At 49.9% G+C, this 19,146-nt stretch overlaps 1 protein-coding gene across 2 annotated transcripts in view; it reads right to left on the reverse strand.

Moving 5' to 3' along the window:
* ANXA6 (annexin A6) overlaps window positions 1–19,146 on the reverse strand; it is a 59,352-nt gene that overhangs the window by 38,773 nt on the left and 1,433 nt on the right. For both annotated transcript variants that reach the window (XM_028849844.2, XM_015141252.2), the window contains exons 2-5: window positions 10,102–10,145; window positions 2,011–2,101; window positions 888–982; window positions 212–325 (exon numbers count right to left, since the gene is read on the reverse strand). In XM_028849844.2, the coding sequence (XP_028705677.2) occupies window positions 212–325; window positions 888–982; window positions 2,011–2,101; window positions 10,102–10,119 (318 nt within the window). In that variant the 5' untranslated portion in view covers window positions 10,120–10,145. The remainder of the gene's footprint in view (window positions 1–211; window positions 326–887; window positions 983–2,010; window positions 2,102–10,101; window positions 10,146–19,146) is intronic.

The raw sequence follows: 19,146 nt of genomic DNA on the forward strand, positions 1-19,146 counted from the left end.
GGGGTGTGCATCACGCTGACATCGGTCTGCATCTGTCTGTGTGAAGACCGGGATGCTCCTCTGGAATAAACTGAGATGTGTCTGTGAAGCAGGACACATCTCACATCTGCTGGGCGGCTATGGGGCTCACCAGTTGCTTTTGGAAGAGCCCACAATCTTCCCATTAACCACATCCCCACCCCAGCACACACATACACCCCCCACTTCTTACCGAGATGGCATCTTTAATTTCTTTGGCATCACAATAGGCAGGTGGTCTCATCAGGCCCACAATCAGCCGTTCAAACTTGCCCGTCAATTCATACTTTAAATCAGCAATGAGGTCCTGGCGGGTGGGGAGGAAGAGGAGAGAGAAGAGGAAACAGGAAGAGTAGTTACAATGGTAAGAATTACACTTAATGAGCACCTACTCTGGCAGGTGCTGGGCTAAGTAATCTCATTAAATCGTCACCCTCGGAGGTATGTATTGTTACCAACCCTAAGAGACAGGCTCAGAGACAACAGGGGTCTTACTCCAAGTTATGCTGCTAGCAAACGGCAGTGCAGGGCCAAGTCCACAGCCCTGTGCCACTTCCCCACCGCTGTCTGCTTCCTCATTTACTGTGTATCTCTCTCACTATCTGGCAGTCCAGAGTTGATACCTCAACCATCTTATTCACTACTGCAGCCCTAACCCCTAGCATGAGCCCAGCATACAGCAGGTGCTGTGGGTGTATGAAGGGCTGAAAGACCCCAGCTGATGAGAAGAAAAAGAGCAGGGTAAGGTGTCAGCCCACAGGCTGACCTGCAGTGCCATATCCAGGAAATAACCTGAATGAGCACACAGGTGAATGAAATCATTCTTCCACCCCCCCACACCCCATGGGCCCTCCGGTTGCCGTGGTTACCTTGCCGTAGAGGGACTTGTAGCTCTGACAGATCTCCTGCCTCTGCCTGTTGCTCCGGGAGGTGATTATGTCCAGTATGGCCTCCTTGTCACTGCCTGGAATAGGAGACAGCAATCATCATCCTACCCACCCTGCCTCCAGGAAGCCCACCAGGGCCGCTTCCTTCCCTGGACACAGGCCTAGTAGCTCCCTGCAGGCCTCAGCATGAGCCTTCCACTCATCAGGTGCTGGTGTCAGGGGAGAGGGTCAGTGGGGACTTACTAAGTCACGACTGAAAGCGGACACAGCACACACACTATCTGCGCTCAGAAGACCCCCATCCAGCTCCTCACTGCACAAGTCAGGGAATTAAGGCCCAGAGAGGGGAAAGAACTTGTCCAAGGTCTCACAATGAACCTGGCTTAGAAAACCCAGGAGTCCTAACACCCAGTACAGGGTTCTTTCCACCACAAGACAAAGAAGAATATAAGCACCACCTTCAGACTGTGGCTATCTCTGAGCAAAGGCAGCAGGCGGCATTACCAGGAGGGGGATCTACCAAGGAAATTTCAGCTACACGAATGAAGCACTAGCTCTTAAGTTGGGTGGTAAATCTATGGGTGAAATTTCTATTACTCTTTATACCTTTTTTTCTTTTTTTTCTTTTTTTTTTTTTTTTGAGACGGAGTCTTGCTCTGTTGCCCAGGCTGGAGTGCAGTGGCCGGATCTCAGCTCACTGCAAGCTCTGCCTCCCGGGTTCAAGCCATTCTCCTGCCTCAGCCTCCCGAGTAGCTGGGACTACAGGCGCCCGCCACCTCGCCCGGCTAGTTTTTTGTATTTTTTAGTAGAGACGGGGTTTCACCGTTTTAGCCAGGATGGTCTCGATCTCCTGACCTCGTGATCTGCCCGTCTCGGCCTCCCAAAGTGCTGGGATTACAGGCTTGAGCCACTGCGCCCGGCCTATACCTTTTTTTCTGAAACATTTTATTATAACATCATGAAAATTAATAAAAAGAGGAGACCAAAAACAATGAATAAGTGCACTTCACCATTTCACAGATCCTACCACCACCACCAGAAGGGCTCTGGGCTGTGTCTACATTTGGGGGATACCCCCCAAGCTCCCGTGAAGCCTGACACCCACCAAAGCCCTTCATGGCAGTGTACAGAGCCTCAGCATCCTGGTTGGGGTCAAAGCCTGGGAAGTCATGGATGGAGCCCCGGTATTTGGCACCCTGTGGAGAGAAAAGTAGAGGGTGAGCTGCCAACCCCGGACTGAGCCCAAGCACCCAGTCCCCCAACCTCGGGTCAGATGCCTACCCCAGTCCAGGCTGAGCTCCTTTCCCTGCAAAATCGAGTGCTGGCCACATACACCCCGGGTAGCGGTGTGGATGACTCTCTCATACCACCTGCTGCAACCCACCCAAAGGACAGTGCCATTTCCCCAAGGGAGAGGGGCTTGGCCAAGGCCTGCAGCCCTGTACCATCTTCCAAAGCATCCAGGAGAGGGTAAAAAAGCCTGGCTGAGTGTAGGAGATGAAAATGATCCCTGCAAAAATAGCAAGAGTCATATATATATATAAATTTTTTTTTAAAGAGATGGGGTCTCACTCTATTGCCCTGGCTAGTTTTGAATGCCTGGCCTCAAACATTCCTCCCACCTTGGCCTCCCAAAGTGCTGGGATTACAGGCATGAGCCAGTGCACGCAGCCAGCCCCTCATATTTGTACAGCATTTTATGTTTACACTTTCACCTCTGTGAATGTGATTAGTGTAGCCATTTGTAGATGCTCTTAATTTTATTTCTATTGCGGAAGCCAAGCCCAAAGAAGAGCCACTAGTGGGAGGTCACACAGAACCCAGACCTTTTCCCCCTGCTCTCCAGCTCCAGGAAACTTGCAGATGTCAGCTACTGAGGGTGGGGTCCTGGGCACAGGGGGTCCAGAGACACTCTCAGTTCAATGCCAAGATGAGGTGCTGCCCCTCTGGGCCCAGTAAACTGCGCTGTGAACCGGCATCTGAGGACAAGCTGGCTTGGTCTTTGAGGGGAAGGAGAGAAGCGGCAGAGAGCCAGGGGATCTTAGATATCGAACCTGAACCTGAATGCACAATGGGACTGGTTCACAGAGAAGTCAGATGTGGGTCAGTTACACGGCACTGAGAAGTGGGGGGTCTGGGAGAGCTGGCAGAGTGGAGGATGCCAGAGCCTGTCACTGAGCACACAGCACAGTGACAAGGCACTTCATCTGTGCTAGGCCCTACGCTAATGGCTGAGGAACTGGGGATAAAGGGGACCCAATTCCTGTCTTTCACGAGCTCCTGGCCCAGTGGCAGAGACAGACAAGCACATCAATTACTATAAAGCTTGTAGTAAATACACTAAGACAAAAATAAGGTAATGTGGGAAAACAGCAGAGGCTGATCCAGCTGCAGGAAATCAGGAAAGAATCCAAAAAAGAGGGAATTGAGGGTGGTTCACATAGACCTTGCCTTCAGGGAGGCAGAGGTGGAGCAGAACAAGCCCTGGACTCGGACCTGGACTGGACCGCCTCCCCGCCTCCCCGCCTCCCGGTCTCCCGGTCTCCGTGCCTCCCAGTGTCTGCACTGCAGGACCCGGGCCAGGCCTCTGCTTGCTCTCTGGTCGCTGTCTGCAGAGGCTGGCTCCTCTGAGGTATGCATGCGTGGGCGTGGAGTTACTATTTAAAGTTCTGACCAGAAAGGAACACAGCTGTCTTCCTACCACCTGGGAATCCCCTGCAACCTGATCACGCCCCTGGGTAGAGATGTAAAGAGTAACACATACCCAGAGCAGGGCGCCCAGAGCAGGGCGCCTTGCAAAGAGCTGGGTGAGTGCAGGATGGGGGCTTTACTGCCAGCGCTCCCCTTGGCCTTACTTCAGACCTCACAACTGGAGCCTGAGACATTCCTGCTGCCTCCTCCACCCCAGCAGGCAGTTTGATCCAGAAACCTCTGAGAGCAGACACCAGATCCATTCTGCCCACTGCACAGAGACTGACCAAAGGGGGCACTCAAGTATTTGCCACATGAATAAATGAACAAGAACATGGAACAACTGGGGTCCTCTAGGAATTTCACTTCTAAATTCTTTTCTCTTTCTTTCTGGACACCTCCAGCCCAGCAACATCAAAAAGGTACAGCAGACAAGATTAGCTTCTCAGATGGATGGGGAAACAAGAGGTGGCTGGGCGCAGTGGCTCACGCCTGTAATCCCAGCACTTTGGGAGGCTAGGCGGGAGACCACTTGAGGTCGGGAGTTAGAGACCAGCCTGGCCAACGTAATGAAACCCTGTCTCAGCTAAAAATACAAAAATGAGCCAGTCATGGTGGCAGGCACCTGTAATCCCAGCTACTCGGGAGGCTGGGGCAGGAGAATCACTTGAACCTGGGAGGCAGAGGTTGTAGCGAGCTAAGATTGCATCACTGCACTCCAACCTGGGTGACAGAATGAGACTGACTGTCTCAAAAAAAAAAAAAAAAAAATGAGAGAGAGAGAGAAACAAGAAGGCTCAGAAGATCAAAATTATTTCTTTGCAAGGATCCTTAAAGACCTTTTAGTTCAGCTTCCCACTCAGTTATTGAGTCCATGGAGAACGGAGACTGTTGAGAATAAGACAAATCATTCTGCCTAAGAAGAACCGTGGAGCCCCAGCTCTAGCACGGGCTTGGCACAGAGGCTGGAAGGAACTGTGACTGGGCTGAATGAATGGATGGAGACACCCATGACGGCCCAAGCCCTGAGATGGAGGACGCTGAAGGGGAAGACGGTGAAGGGAGACCTCGCTGGCACTGGATCCCTAGCAATGCTGTCCCCAATGCCAGGGCCTCCTGGGAGCAGTGTGGAAATATTAAGCTTTGAAAGATGCCACCAGGGGCAGGTTCTCCAGGGTCTGTCCGGGCCCTCTGCAGACTGGCCTGTTGCCATGATTCATGGCTGTTTTTCCTTCCACCTGTCTGGACCAACCTGTCCTAATCCACAGTAGCACCAGCCTGTAATCCACCTCAGTAGTAGGATGTCCCTCCCACGGTTCACTTGGAAAAAGAGAGGGAAAGGACTTTGAGAACCACAAGCTGAGAACTAAATGAGGAAAGTTGGTCTCAATATTACCACCTGTGGCCCAGAAGACCCAGAACAGAGAGGGCAGGTGACATGTCAAGACCACACAGCAAGTCAGAGGCCCAGCTAGGAAGGGAATCCAAGGCTCTTTCTAACAGACCAATGTCTCCCTTCCCCTCAGATTCCATCTGGGTGGGAGATGGATCCCACATATCAACCAGAGCTGGAGATAAGAAGGGGCAACCACCACACAGCCCAGTGCTTCCTCCTGGTCAACCACACCAGCCTGCCCCTCTCCTTGAATACTGAAACATCTGAGTTATTGCCCTGTGCTGTTTGCCTCTATGCCATTTTGACCCTATATTCAAGGCTATAAAAAGGCAGTAATGCTGTCCAATCCACAGCATCCTAAGTGCTTCTCACACTCACATACTCACACTTCCAGGGCAGCTAGGGCTACCCTACCATTCATTCAATCAATCAATCAAGCAAGCAAGTGACATTTACTGAGAGTCTACTAAGTAGATGCTTAGGACCAAGGACCACTAAGAGCTCAGAATCTGGTAGAGAGATACATGACAACTTCAACTACAAGACAGTGTGGTGGATACGAGGCTAAGGGCAGCATGGGAGCTAGGAGATATTTCCCTTAGAAGCTCTGGGAGGACAGGGACTGTGTCTCTCTTGCTCACTGATGCATTTCTTTTTTTTTTTTTTTTTTTTTTTTGAGACAGAGTCTCGCTTAGTTGCCCAGGCTGGAGTGCAATGGCGCAATCTCGGCTCACTGCAAGCTCCGCCTCCCGGGTTCACGCCATTCTCCTGCCTCAGCCTCCCGAGTAGCTGGGACTACAGGCGCCCGCCGCCTCGCCCGGCTAGTTTTTTTTGTATTTTTAGTAGAGACGGGGTTTCACCATGTTAGCCAGGATGGTCTCGATCTCCTGACCTCGTGATCCGCCCGCCTCGGCCTCCCAAAGTGCTGGGATTACAGGCGTGAGCCACCGCGCCCGGCCTCACTGATGCATTTCTAGCACCAAGTACAGGGCCTGGAGCAATCAAGCACTCACTGAATATTTGTTTCATGAATGGATGGATGAATGACTGTGCATATATTGCAAGCAGATCAGAGAAGGTTTTCTGGAGGTGATGTCTAAGCTGAGTCCTGAGGGATGAGCAACAGGCTAGCCCCAAGGAGTAGAGGAGGGAGGGGAAAGGTGAAGAGGAAGAAGGTATCACACAGAGGAGACACATGGCAAAGGCCTGGAGGGAAGCAAGAGGCACTTGGGAAAGCCAGCCCAGAGTCTCCAGTGCTCAGAGCAGACGCTGGGTGTCACTAAGATCATCCACTAGAAGCGGGGAAGGCAAAGGGATGAGGCTGGAGAAGATGATGGGGATAAACAATTCAGACTCTTGTAATGCTGGCAAGGGCAGCTCTAGCCCTGCTGGGCTAGCCTGGGCGCAACACCTAAGCCAGGATCTGGGTAAGGCAAGGCTCTGGCACCCTGGCATTGTTTTTCTTATGTATTACACAAAGCTGGCCACTCAAAACCCTGTCCCTAGTATTTGGCATTCTTTACTAGGTTGAGCCATGTAACTTGCCTTGTAGGTAGATTAAAAACAGTCAAATAGCAGCAGATTTCAAATGGTTCAAATCAATACCTGTCTGGTTGATATGTAGCATCTAGAAACTATTTTAACCTGTCTGCTGGGGTGGAGGTGTGTTGGTGGTGACCAGCACCAAGATAGAGTGTGAGTCCAGATTCTTCAGAGCTCACAGCCAGATGCCCAGAGTCGCTAAGGTCATGGGATTGTAAGCTGCCGGGAAGGGATGAGGAGAAGAGGGAAGCATGTCCCCAGGAGGAAGGGCGGGGGATGAGGCAGCACGCAGACCCCCTTTCCTATTGCCGCTCCTCCCCCTCCACGGTTCTCCCCCTCATACAATGTGGGTGGTCACAGCAGTGTCTGGGGAAGGGGCTGAAGTGCTACGCTGAGGGAAGGGCACCTAATGACCTATACAAGCCTTGATCAAAACGCTCACTTAGAGACAAGCTTCTCAAGAAGCAAGCTTGGGCTCCTGCAGAGTTCTTTGCACAGGACTAGTAAGATCTTCCAAGTGAGGACCTACTAGATTAGTTGTCCTGGGACCCCCCAGGATCATAGCCACTAGAAGCAAAGGTAGGGGGCTTAGCACTGGTCACATTTGGAGACACAGAGACAGCCCCTCAAATCATCCAGGCCCAGGCTTCCCACCGTGTCATTCTCACACCAGCTTCGTGAATTCTTCATCTCTAAGCGCCACCTGCGCAGCTGCACAGGCTTCTCACCCACCCCACCCCGACTGCCTGTCGCACCTGGCTGCAGGAACCCATGATCAAGGCAGGGGACAGCAGAGAAGGGACTTTCCACCCTGAAATATTCAGCAGGTCCTGGTGCCAGATGGTGAGCAGCCGGGCCCTGGGGCTCTGCGGGGCTGGGCCCTACCCAGGCTGCTGCTGGAGCAGGAGTCTTGGTGGCCTCTTGGGAGCAGAGGCAATGTCCCCAGAGAGACAGGTACATGGCCAGGACTCCAGCTGAGAGCTGCCTTGGCCGGTCCTGACCCAGGCCTCACCTCCACAGCCCAGAAGTCCCAGACACAAGCACCTGCCTATCCTGCCCTGTCCTCAAGGTGTTTTTACGTTCATTATTGCATTCAAACCCAGAACGTCCCTGTGAAATGGAGGCCCCAGCGCCATGCCTCCTGGGTCTTCCATGACACCACCCTATTTCTTCATGTCTTCGGGCCTCAAGTTCTCCTCTTCCGAAAAGAGAGATAGGGAGAACAGCACAATAACCACAGTGGAAGGAACTGGGGGGTGTGACTAGGCCAGAGAAGAGGGAGCAGTTTGCTGTGTGCATGCACATGTGTGTATGCATGCATGCATGTGTGCGTGTGTTGGGGTTTTGGAAGACACCAGATTCAAGCTAATAATTAAAAACCCAGCTAAAAACTGGAAGCAACAACTTCAGCTCAACGGCAGGGAGGCTTTTCTCACATTTCTCTGTTATTGTCTTCTGCAACCCTCCTCTCCCCCAAACCACTGCACCCCAAGCACACCAAATTACTTTTACTCCCCTGAGCATGCTGCATTTGCTCTCCCTCTAGCCTGTCCCAGTTGTCCCTACCTAGACCACTCTCAGCCCCCTTGTTCTTCCCCTGAGTAGCTCTCCCTAGGCAACTTCCCCTCTCTCCTCAACCTAGGTGGGGTGCCCTCCTGCGTGCCCCAGAGCTCCTTTACTGCCCCACCAGAACACTGTACATGGAGGGTGCCAACTCACCCCAAAGGAGGAGGGTTCCCTAAGGCCCTGCCACCCTGGGACTTGCTTGCAGGAGGTCTGCTGGCCCCCGGTCCATGGCAACAAGAAACCATAGATCAGCCGGGCAGAATGCATGGCCCAAGAGCACCGGACCAAGGTCCAAAGATCTGCACCCTAGGTCGTGGCCTCTCTGATCTCCCAGGGCCTGTCCTGTCCACTTCGATCATCTAGAATCCTGCAGTTCAAATGCCCTTCAGGAAGTAGCTCTAGTATGACTCCACATAGGAAATGGGGAACAGTGAAAGTTTCACCTTGGATTTTTGCCCATAATCAGTAACAGTCTTTCCTTCTAGGCAGAGAGGCCACTTGTACACACAGTGCACTCCTCAGTGGCTGAGATGAAGGCCATAGCTAGGACTTCTCTGAAGGTACTGATCCTGTAACATCCTGTGCTCTTCAGAAACTGAATATCCTATAAGCCCAGGTTCACTGGGGGCAGTCATGATGTCAAGGATGGATGGAGTTTTGGTATTACTGAGTTCAGCCATTCCATAAGGGGAACATGAGGCCCAGAGACCTCACAGACAGCTTCTGTCTGTGCATTCTGTGGCCAGTAGTTCTGGGTTGGTTGGAGTAAGGGACAACGGGGCCAAGTCCCATGATTTTCTTCAAGATCCCTGAGTTTTTTCTCCCTGCCAATCCCATCATCACACTGACTGCATCACTTTCTCCAAGGCCAGCCAACAGACAGCACCCTCAGGCAAACCCCAACGGAGGGCAGCGGGGTTTTTTGTTTTTTGAGACTTGCTCTGTAACCCAGGCTGGAGTGCAGTGGCATGATCTCGGCTCATCACAGCCTCAATCTCCTGGGCTCAGGTGATTTTCCCACCTTAGCCTCCTAAGCAGCTAGGACTACAAGTACATGCCACCTTCGTATTTTTTCTAGAGATGGGGTTCCGCCATATTGTCCAGGCTGGTGTCGAAATCCTGAGCTCAAGTGATCTGCCCACTTCAGCTTCCCAAAGTGCTGGGATTATAGGTGAGAGACACCGTGCCCAGCCTCAACAGAGTAGAGTCGAGGTCAGAGTCCTACCTCTGACCATGGCCGGAACCCAGTCTCAGCCACATGGGAGTAAAAGTTCTCATGTGCCTCCAATTCTATTGCCCGGCAGAGTGGTCAGACATGAAAGACTGAGGTTAGAGTCTCCCAAGCCAAGGAAATTCAATCCCAAATGGGTGTGACAGAGAACATTTGCATATCCAGAGGAGAGAAACCCCTCTATTGCCTTTTTGCCTGTCAAGTTTCTATTTCCCTTCCTCAGGCCAAATAGTTCAGGTGGGACCAACTCCACTTCCTCGCTCCAAGAAAGAACAGGTTACCCAGGCCCAGCCAATGAGAACCAGGCCTGGGCCTTCCCCTGGAATCACTGGGCGTGAGTTACGTTGTTTTCTCCCTGGGCTGCCAAGACAGCAGAGTGGAAGCCTGGAGCTGCTGATGACTACCACGTCAATGCGAGGAAGAACCTACCCAAGAATGAAGCCACGAGAAGAAGCCCAGCTCACACAGGCAGAACCTTGACACTATCATTTGAACCCCTGGATTCAACCAGACCTGAAGCCCTGGGCCTCTCTGTCAGGTAAGCCAATATACATCCTTTTCTGCTTAGGATATTGTGGGTGATATTGCATTATGGTGAGCTGCATCTGAAGAGCCGAGACTTGTAACAGGAGCAAGCAAAGCCTAAGAACCTTTCCTCCTTCTTTCAAGCTGAAGGTACTAGGGGTCTCTGCAGCAGGCCTGGTGACTCCAGGAGGATCCCAGGCCCAGAGAAAGCAGAGTATCACCTTCAGGAAAGAGAGGCCCCTCACCTGTGCTGGTTTGGCCATGGTCTCCGGTTCTGCAGCAGAATCCACTGTGGAAAAGAAAGAGAGCGTATGAGACTCCCCCCAGATCTAATCAGCCCCTTTCTTTCCCTTACATTTCCTCCCTCTGCTGTTTTCCAGCTGCCCCCAGCCCTTCAGGTTAAATCAGACCCAATGACCCAGCTCAGGACCGATCGCATTTTTTTCAGAAGACAATGGACAGACTAGATGGTGTCCAGACATTCATAGCAGTATGGGAAAGGGACGTGCATCCCCGAGGGAGGGCGGGCAGGGCACTGACCCACCACTGACCCCTTGACTCCTCCAGACTAGGCAGGGTACCTGTCTCACCACCGTCTCAGTTAACACTCACAGAAATCCTTCCACACATCAGATTCTCCTTTTTTATAGAGAGGAAACTGAGGCTGGAGTATCACAATAAATGAGCCAAGATCACACAGCTTAGAACTGAATTCAACAATTTCTAGATCCCAGAGTCTATACTATCTGCACCATGCATGCCCTCTTTTCAAGTCAACAAGGATGGCTTCAGAACCCAGAGCTTGACTGCCTGCAGATAGGACTCAAAGGGCTTCCAACCACCTGCTGCAGTATCTGAAGGACTGTCATTCCTGAACAAGTCGATATGCACTCATTTAGCACCTACTCTGAGTCAGGCATTGCTCTGGGCACTGTGCATACAGAAATTATGAGAGATTTTTTAAACTCGGTTTCTCTGGAGCTTATGCTGTAATGGGAATGAATAACAAATGCACTCATCAGGCTGAGATAAGAACTACAGAGAAAAGACAAGAGTTGGTGAGGAGAGTGACAAGGGGTGTAGTCCCAGGTGGAGGGGGTCAGAGGATCTCATGAATGCAACTAGGGGCACACCAGGGGGCAGTGCAAGTGAGGAACCACCAGGAGCTCAGTGTGGCTGATGTGGTAGCAGGGAGTGGTGTGGTAGGATGTAGAGTCTGGGACCAGTGCCTGCGGCCACCGTAAAGACTGGATTTTTCAGGCTGGTCATGGTAGCCCATGCCTGTAATCCTGGCTCTTTGGGAAGCTGAGGTGGGAGAATAATTTGAGCCCAGGAGTTCGAGACCAGCCTAGGTAACATACTGAGACCTGATCTCTATTAAAAAATTTTTTTTTAAATAGCTGGACGTGGTGACACATTCCTATAGTCCCAGCTACTTGGGAGGCTGAGGCGGGAGAATTGCTTGAACTCAGGAGGTGGAGGCTGCAGTGAGCCAAGATTGCACCACTGCACTCCAGCCTGAGCAACAGGGCAAGACCCTGTCTCAAAAAAAAAAAGACTGGAACACACAGGAAAACAGGACACATATCTCATTGAAAATGGATAAGGAGTGGGGGTGGAGGTATCAGGAGACGGGGTCTACAGTGAAGGAACAAAGATATGATATGTAAAAATAAATGCAAAAAGAGATGTAACTGATTTGGGAAGAAGAGAAGGGGGTGGGGAGCTGGCTAATGAGCACTCAGGAGGGCAACAGATGAAAGTTTAACAATCGTCTTAAGACAAGGAGAAGAGAAACAAAGGACCACTACTTTCCACTTTAAGCAGTTCTGGGCAATTTGATCTCTTCCTTTTTTGAGATGGAGTCTCGCTCTGTTACCCAGGCTGGAGTGCAGTGGCGCAATCTCAGCTCCCTGTAACCTCCACCTCCCAGGTTCAAGCAATTCTCCTGCCTCAGCCTCCTGAGTAGCTGGGATTACAGGCGTATGGCACCATGCCTGGCTAATTTTTGTATTTTTAGTAGAGATGGGTTTCACCATGTTGGCCAGGCTGGTCTCGAACTCCTGACCTTGTGATCTGCCTGTCTCAGCCTCCCAAGTGCTGGGATTATAGGTGTGAGCCACCAAGCTCAGCCTGATCTCTTTTAACAATGCCTATGCATTGCTTTTTAAAAGTAAACATAACAGAGTCCACAAGCAGTGGCTTGTGCCTGTAATCCCAGCACTTTGGGAGGCCAAGCAGGGAGGACCACCTGGGACCAGAAGTTTGAGACCAGCCTGGCCAACATGCGAAACCCCGTTTCTATTAAAATATACAAAAATTAGCCAGGTGTGATGGTGTGTGCCTGTAGTCAAGCTAGTCAGGAGGCTGAGGCAGGTGAATCGCTTGAGCTGGGGAGGCAGAGGTTGCAGTGAGCAGAGATGGCACCACTGCACTCCAGGCTAGGCGACTGAGTGAGACTCTGACTCAAAAAAAGAAAAAGAAGGGAGGCCGAGACGGGCGGATCACGAGGTCAGGAGATCAAGACCATCCTGGCTAACACGGTGAAACCCCATCTCTACTAAAAAATACAAAAAAAACTAGCCGGGCGAGGTGGCGGGCGCCTGTAGTCCCAGCTACTCGGGAGGCTGAGGCAGGAGAATGGCGTAAACCCGGGAGGCGGAGCTTGCAGTGAGCTGAGATCCGGCCACTGCACTCCAGCCTGGGCGACAGAGCCAGACTCCCTCTCAAAAAAAAAAAAAAAAAAAAGAAAAAGAAAAAAAGGTAAACATAACAAAGTCAATCAGATTTACCCAGTAAGACCTAAAAGGAACAGAACTAGGAGAGTAGAAATCATGGAGACATTTCAGCTCAATGCCTTCCAGTTCTCCACATAGTCCCTGTTCCCCCAAGACTTAGGGAAAATCTTAGCCATGTGACCATGGGCTTATTGCTCATTTTTGAGTTCAAGGTGATCTCAAGCACAAAACTGAAGCTTTCTCTTTCCTGCTTTGTAGGGTTGTTGGAGGATAAGACCTAAGTTATGTCAAAGGCAGCACATAAGAGGCCCAGGCGCGAGACCCCCTCTTAGTAAATGGTGATATTCACTGTGCTGGTGGGAAGTTGAGGACAGGGGCTCTCTTGTGTTGCCTCTGCGTCCCCACTGGCTGATTATGAGTCCCCCAAGCTGCAGTCAGTAGAGGACAGTCATCAGATGGGGTTGGAAGTGAAAGGCAGAGGACGGATCTGCCTGCAAATAAATGCAGCTCAGCTCAGCTCAGCTCAGCTTGAGGAAACCCTGCGGTTTCCCTGGCAACCGGCGGCCCGTTGGTACAACTGTGCAGCTCTCACCAGGAAATGGAAACTGTACCCCCTTTCCAGTGTGTGTTGGGGGGAGGAGGGGGCCCACATCTACCCCAGGATATGGCTGGAGGCCAGCTCTGGGTTTCCTCTGACCTGGGGGATGGTAGGGAGAGACAGTGAAGGAAGCCCAAGGCTAGCAGAGAACCAGGGACTGAATGAGACCCAGGAAGTTAGTTGACACAGGCAGAGGGAGGCCTGAGGCCTGTCACCTGCACCTCCAGCCTTGAAGCACTTTCCTCTGGGCTTGTTGCTGGAAATTTCAGCTGCTGGCTGCAGCCCAGGCCCATCTGGAGGAACACCCCTTTCCAAGGAGAGATGGCTCCAAGGAGGTGCTTCCTACTTCTTGGGAAGATATTCTCAGCTCTGAGAGCAGTTTCTATGTGCCTTGTGTGAGTGCACGGTTCATATGTAAAAAGCAAGCTCCTTTCAGAACTAGATGTTCAGACTGCAGTTCTGAGAGCCAGTTCCCCTGCTGATTCCACAGCCCCTCCTCTGAGGGCTCTGGGAAGCTCCTGAGCTAATCATAAATACACCATTTACTCTGGCTTTAAGATGGCTTCTGAACCCTTCCAGAGCAACCCAGACCATACTGCTCAAATGGGCTGAATATTTTACATCCAGCATTTCAGAATCCCAGAAAGGCCTTTAATAATCCACGACTCCAAGTCCCTCATTTTCTAGACGGGGTAAAGGCATCTCAGAAAGGGAAAGTGACTTGCCAGGGCCCAGGAAGCAGCCAACATCTCTGCCTAGCAGCCCTCGATCATAACAAGCCGCCACACAACTGTGGGTCTTGGCTGCAATGGGACACCAGGAAGAGTCCAAAGAACAAGACCCCGGTTCTGGTTCCCAGTCTGCCCCATGTAACTTCAGGCAAGCCAGATCCCTCTCTGAACCTTAGTTTCTTATCTCTAAAGTGGGAACAATACATCACTCCCTCTTTGGTAGGATCTACAGTTAGAGGCTTTTAGAGATTTCAACCCAGGATTTTCACAGCAGAATATCAGTCCTAGGAGGGTTATCTCCCAGGCCACAGGATTGCTCCCCATCTCCACCTGCCAATATGCAACGTTCATCATCTTGGTTGAAAGAGCTGTTCAAGACTAGTAAACGGGGTCATTCCAGACCTGTGCCTCTTTCCTCCCAGGAACCTGATTCTCTCAGATCTAGATGAGATTCATTGTGACGACTTATCATGACTGATCATTCCTGAAACCCACACAAGAGCAGAAAGAATGGTCTGGGTGGCTTTGTGCTGCTCTGGCCACCCCTTGCCTCATCCTTTTGCCTGCAATCAATCATGTTTCTTCCTTCCCCTTTGAGAGCTCCAGGCTGACTCTAGAAGGAAAGGCTCAACCACAGAGATGTGGATAGGGGAAGGGTTTTGTCCAAGTCATGTGAAGGCATGGGCTTTGAGGCACAGATGTTGCAAAGCAGTTTTTTATTTAAGTAAGTTACTTAAACTGAATTTCAATTTCCATGCCTGCAAAATGCAGACAGAAATACCCACAGATACTGAGAAATAAATGAAATAACACATGGAAAACACGTAGCACAGCGCCTGGCACACAGTAAAGGCTCAAGAAACGGTGGCTTTTATTATGATAAGCCCAAACATTTACAATGGAGGCAATGTGGCATTAGAATCAATGCAGGCTTTGTGGTCAATGCCCAAGTTCAAATCCTGACCATGCAAATTCCGAGCTCAGTAACTTGGGCAAGTTATGGAATTTCTCTGCCTCAGTTTCTTCATCTCTGAAATGACACTTTCGTTAAGGTTTCTGCGAAGATTCAATGAAATAAGGCAGGTGAAATACTAAGCATGGCCAGGTACAGATTAAGTGTTTAATAAACGGTGACTTCCGTTGTCACAATCATCATTATTACAGCAGCAGTCTCCAAAGTGGGGTAATGGGTATGACAATCCACTGGGGTGCAGAACAAGAATATCACCACTTTCCAAATGTTTTAATCTTGCCCTTTTATGTTCCATTTTCATTTGTTACACATGTATAAAGTTAAAGAAAATATTAGGGGTGCAGGCTGATAGAGGTGCACAGTCAAAATTTGGATTCAATGGAATTGGGGTGGGGCATGCCAGGAAGAATAGTAACACCAGGCTAAGAAAAAGCATTTCTGTCCTTGAAAGGTAGCTTGGGCTGTGGAGGAACAGAGTGCACTTTTGAGGGAAAGGAGATGTTGAGCGTAAGGGGGTGAAATCAGGTGTGGTAGGAGGGTGATTTAAGAAAAAAGAAATAGTATGGAAAATCATGCAAACAAACAAACAAAAAACCCACCCAGACCTCTGCCTCAGGGGAGTGCCTGAGGGGCTACAGCCTGAGCCACAGTACTCCTCTGCTCATAAGTCTCCAATGGTGCCCCTTAACATTGGGCTTCTAAGCTCAGCAGTCAAGGCCCTTGGTTCTCCTTCCTGACTTCTTTGGCATCACCACCTTCCTCTTCGCCCTCTCTCCCCTGCTAAACCAGGAACGCCTTCCACCAACATTTTTAATCCAGCTTTCCAGAATCTATACCAGTGCTTCTCAATTCTAGCTTCACTAATAGAACCTGGGGAATTTTTCAAAATTACCAAAGATTTAAGGTCAGACCTTAGAGATTCTGACTCAACTGCTGGGGTGAGGTCTGGGCTTTGGTAATTTCTAAAAACTTTCCTAGGTGATTTTCATGGCAACCAAGGAGCCTGAGAACCACTGTTATCTGTTGGATTCAAATACTACCTTTTCTAACAAGCCAGAAGGTATTCCTCCTTGGGTGCTCTGAAACCACCTTGATTTGACTGGCTTTGGTCAACCACTGTGGATTTATCATTTCTCCATTAGATAAGGGCTGCTAGCCTCCAAGGTATCATGGGAAAAAATCTGTACTTCAAAGGAAAACCCTCCAGGTTGTCTGACTCTAGACTTTCATTGTTTTTGAGCTATTTTACAGGTCAGTAAGTTGCAGATAATTGATGGTAACACAAAGTAATTCTAATATATACTCCTTGCCCTCTCTGGTAAAGGTCCAATTGATTTCCCACCCCCTCAGGTAGAAAAACCAGTTTTGTCTCTAATTGTACATTGCTTTCAATACAAAGGTATCTTTTGAGTTGGTTATAACATCTGCCTGGTGCGGTCATTGATTAATAAGTAGAACAGCACATGATCATTTTTGTATCTGTATGAGTCATAATTTTACCGTTTTTAGAAAATTACTGCATATGCCTCTTTCCTGCACCCCCTCCCACAGGGCGTGGCTCCTAGGATGGTTGGGGGTAAAATGCACTAAATGACTTTCATGCTTTCTTTAGTGACCTCAGCAAATGGAACCATCTACTATTGGTTTTCGAACTGTGCTTTACTCCTCTTTCTATAGCCAGGAGATAAACTAGAGCGGTTAAGTCACTTACCCAACATCAGAAGAAAATCAGTCACTAAGCGGGGGCATGTTTTTCCATAAACATTTATTTGAGCACCTCCTGCAGACTAGGCCCACTGGTAGCAGTTGGGGGTTGAACAGAAAATGAGACAGACAAGGCTCCTGGCCCCACAAAGCTGGTGACGTGGTGATGTTATACAGCAGTTTGCAGTATATATATATAGATCCTATACACAACCCATAACCAAGGAAAAATTGAGTATGTACCATGATAAACAGAAATATACTTTTAAAATATGACATTGAAAGTACATTTAATAAAGAGTCCAATAGTTTCTTCCTATACCCCCAAAAGATCATCTTCAGTGACTCCTGGGGTATATCCATCCCACTTAGAAGGCCCCTGGCCTATAAAATCTAGATCCTTCCCTCTTTCCCCCTTCTTGCTGGCTTCTCCCCCAGTCTGCAGGAAGACACTCAGGACCCGCTCCATAACCCTCCAGGAGCCTTGATTCTGATGAAGCTGGGGTAAATGCCATCCCCCGGCTCTGTGCATGCGCACACCCCCCAGCTTGACGCACTCGGCTTTCTTAGAGAGCAATGTCTTTTCCTCTCCTGACCCAGAACCATTGATCCTAGGGCTGGACAAGGCCTTAGGAGATCATCTGTCTGCTTCAGGATTGGAAATAGTCTAGCCTAGGTTTGAACTCCAGCTCAGGTCACTTTTGTGAGAGGCAGCAAAGTAGTGTCTCACAGTGTAGAGGCTGGAGCCAGACTGCCTGAGACTGAAGCCTGAGGGCGATATTTAGTAGCTGTGTAGTCTTGTGCAAGTATTAAGCCTCTCTGTGCCTGTTTCACACTTAAAAAAAAAAAAAAATGATGGGATAAAAATAGCACCTCCCTCATAGGAGTTATGATGAGGATAAAAAAATTAAGACAAGTCTAGAGCTTAGAAGAGGACCTGGCACACAGGAAGCACTATATTTTATAAGCATTTGTCATTATTATTTCTTCCTTAAACTTTTAAGGGCTGGAGTTTCCACGTCTGCAAAATGGGCATTAATAACAGCATCTAACATATCAAGGCTTCAGCCGGGGCCTGGCAAGTTTAAGGGTTTGAGAGATAATAGTGGTTAGCATTTTTTTGTTCTTGTTAATTAACAGGTATTTAATACAGTTCAAGAAAATTGCACCTTTATATCTCATTCCTCTCTGTTTATATTTTTTTCTCTTTTTTTTTTATTATACTTTAAGTTCTAGGGTACATGTGCACAACGTGCAAGATTGTTACATATGTACACATGTGCCATGTTGGTGTGCTGCACCCATTAACTTATCATTTACATTAGGTATATCTCCTAATGCTATCCCTCCCCTCTCCCCCCAACCCACGACAGACCCCAGTGTGTGATGTTCCCCAGTGGTTACCATTTTATTGCTATTATTTAAGGACCTCCAGGACATGGGTTTTTCAGAAGAGGAACCCGATCAGGTCACCTGCCTTCTCAAGCATCACACCCTTTTGAGATAACACAGCACTTTCATATCTGCCATCTTACAGCCTCCTGAAGGTATCAATCTCATTCTCATTTTGCAGATAGGCGGGACGTCCAAGGAACCTATGGACAGTCACTCCTCCATAGCCAGTCTCTGTGGGGGCTTCTCAGCTCCAGGAGAAAAGGGAATGAGGCTGGATTCCAAGGCAAGTTTATAGGCATCAAGACACCCCTCCGACTTCTTCTCCTCTACTGGCAGGAGAAGGGGGACATGCAAGCTCAGGAATCATGGTAGAGACCACATCCTGTGCTTTGTTGCCACCCAGGAAGTATGTCGGAGGGGCTGGGTGGGGTGAGGCTGGTGACTCCACTGGGCCTCCCCAGAAAATCCTAGAATGGTAGAGCAAGAACCATTCAGACCCAACCCATTTTATTAATACCAGTGAGGTGTCCTGCGTATATGTCCTATCCCTGTACAGAGGAAGGGGCTAAGCCCCAGAGGGGTAGTAGGTGTGCCCAGGGCGCCTAGCTGGTTAGTGGCAGGGCAGGGGCTGGGTCTGAGGCTGGATCCTGGCGGCCCAGGGCTCCCTCTGGGTGCTGCAGTGCAGATTTGCCAGTCACTGGCAGCTACCCAACACTGCAGTCTCCCCCGCCTCATCCCAGGAGTCAGTCTCAAGAGGCCAGGCCTTGGGCTTCCCTGGCCCCTCCTCTGCACACTCACGTCTACATTTTGCCCCAGCAACAGCTGGGGCCCTTATCCAGAAACTGCAAATATTTTCTGTATCTCAGCAGATGCCGCCTTAGGAACAAAGGGTAGATAAGGCAAAGAAGGATGGATGAATGATTGTCACAGCTGCAGAGGGGGATGAAAGCCTCTGCCTCCTGCCCTCCCCGGCTCCACCCAACTCCCAGAATCCTAAATTCAAGCAGTAGAATCCTAGAATGTCTGCACTGGAAGTAGCAGGCAGTTCAGCAGACTTTGCTCCAGATGGGGCACAAAGGCTTAGAGAAAGGGCTTGCTCAAGAAGCCCCAGCACACCTGGACTGTAACCCGGCTTTCCTCTGACCCCAGGC

This window comes from Macaca mulatta, chromosome 6 (assembly GCF_049350105.2).
Source record: "Macaca mulatta isolate MMU2019108-1 chromosome 6, T2T-MMU8v2.0, whole genome shotgun sequence".
Lineage (NCBI taxonomy): Eukaryota > Metazoa > Chordata > Mammalia > Primates > Cercopithecidae > Macaca > Macaca mulatta.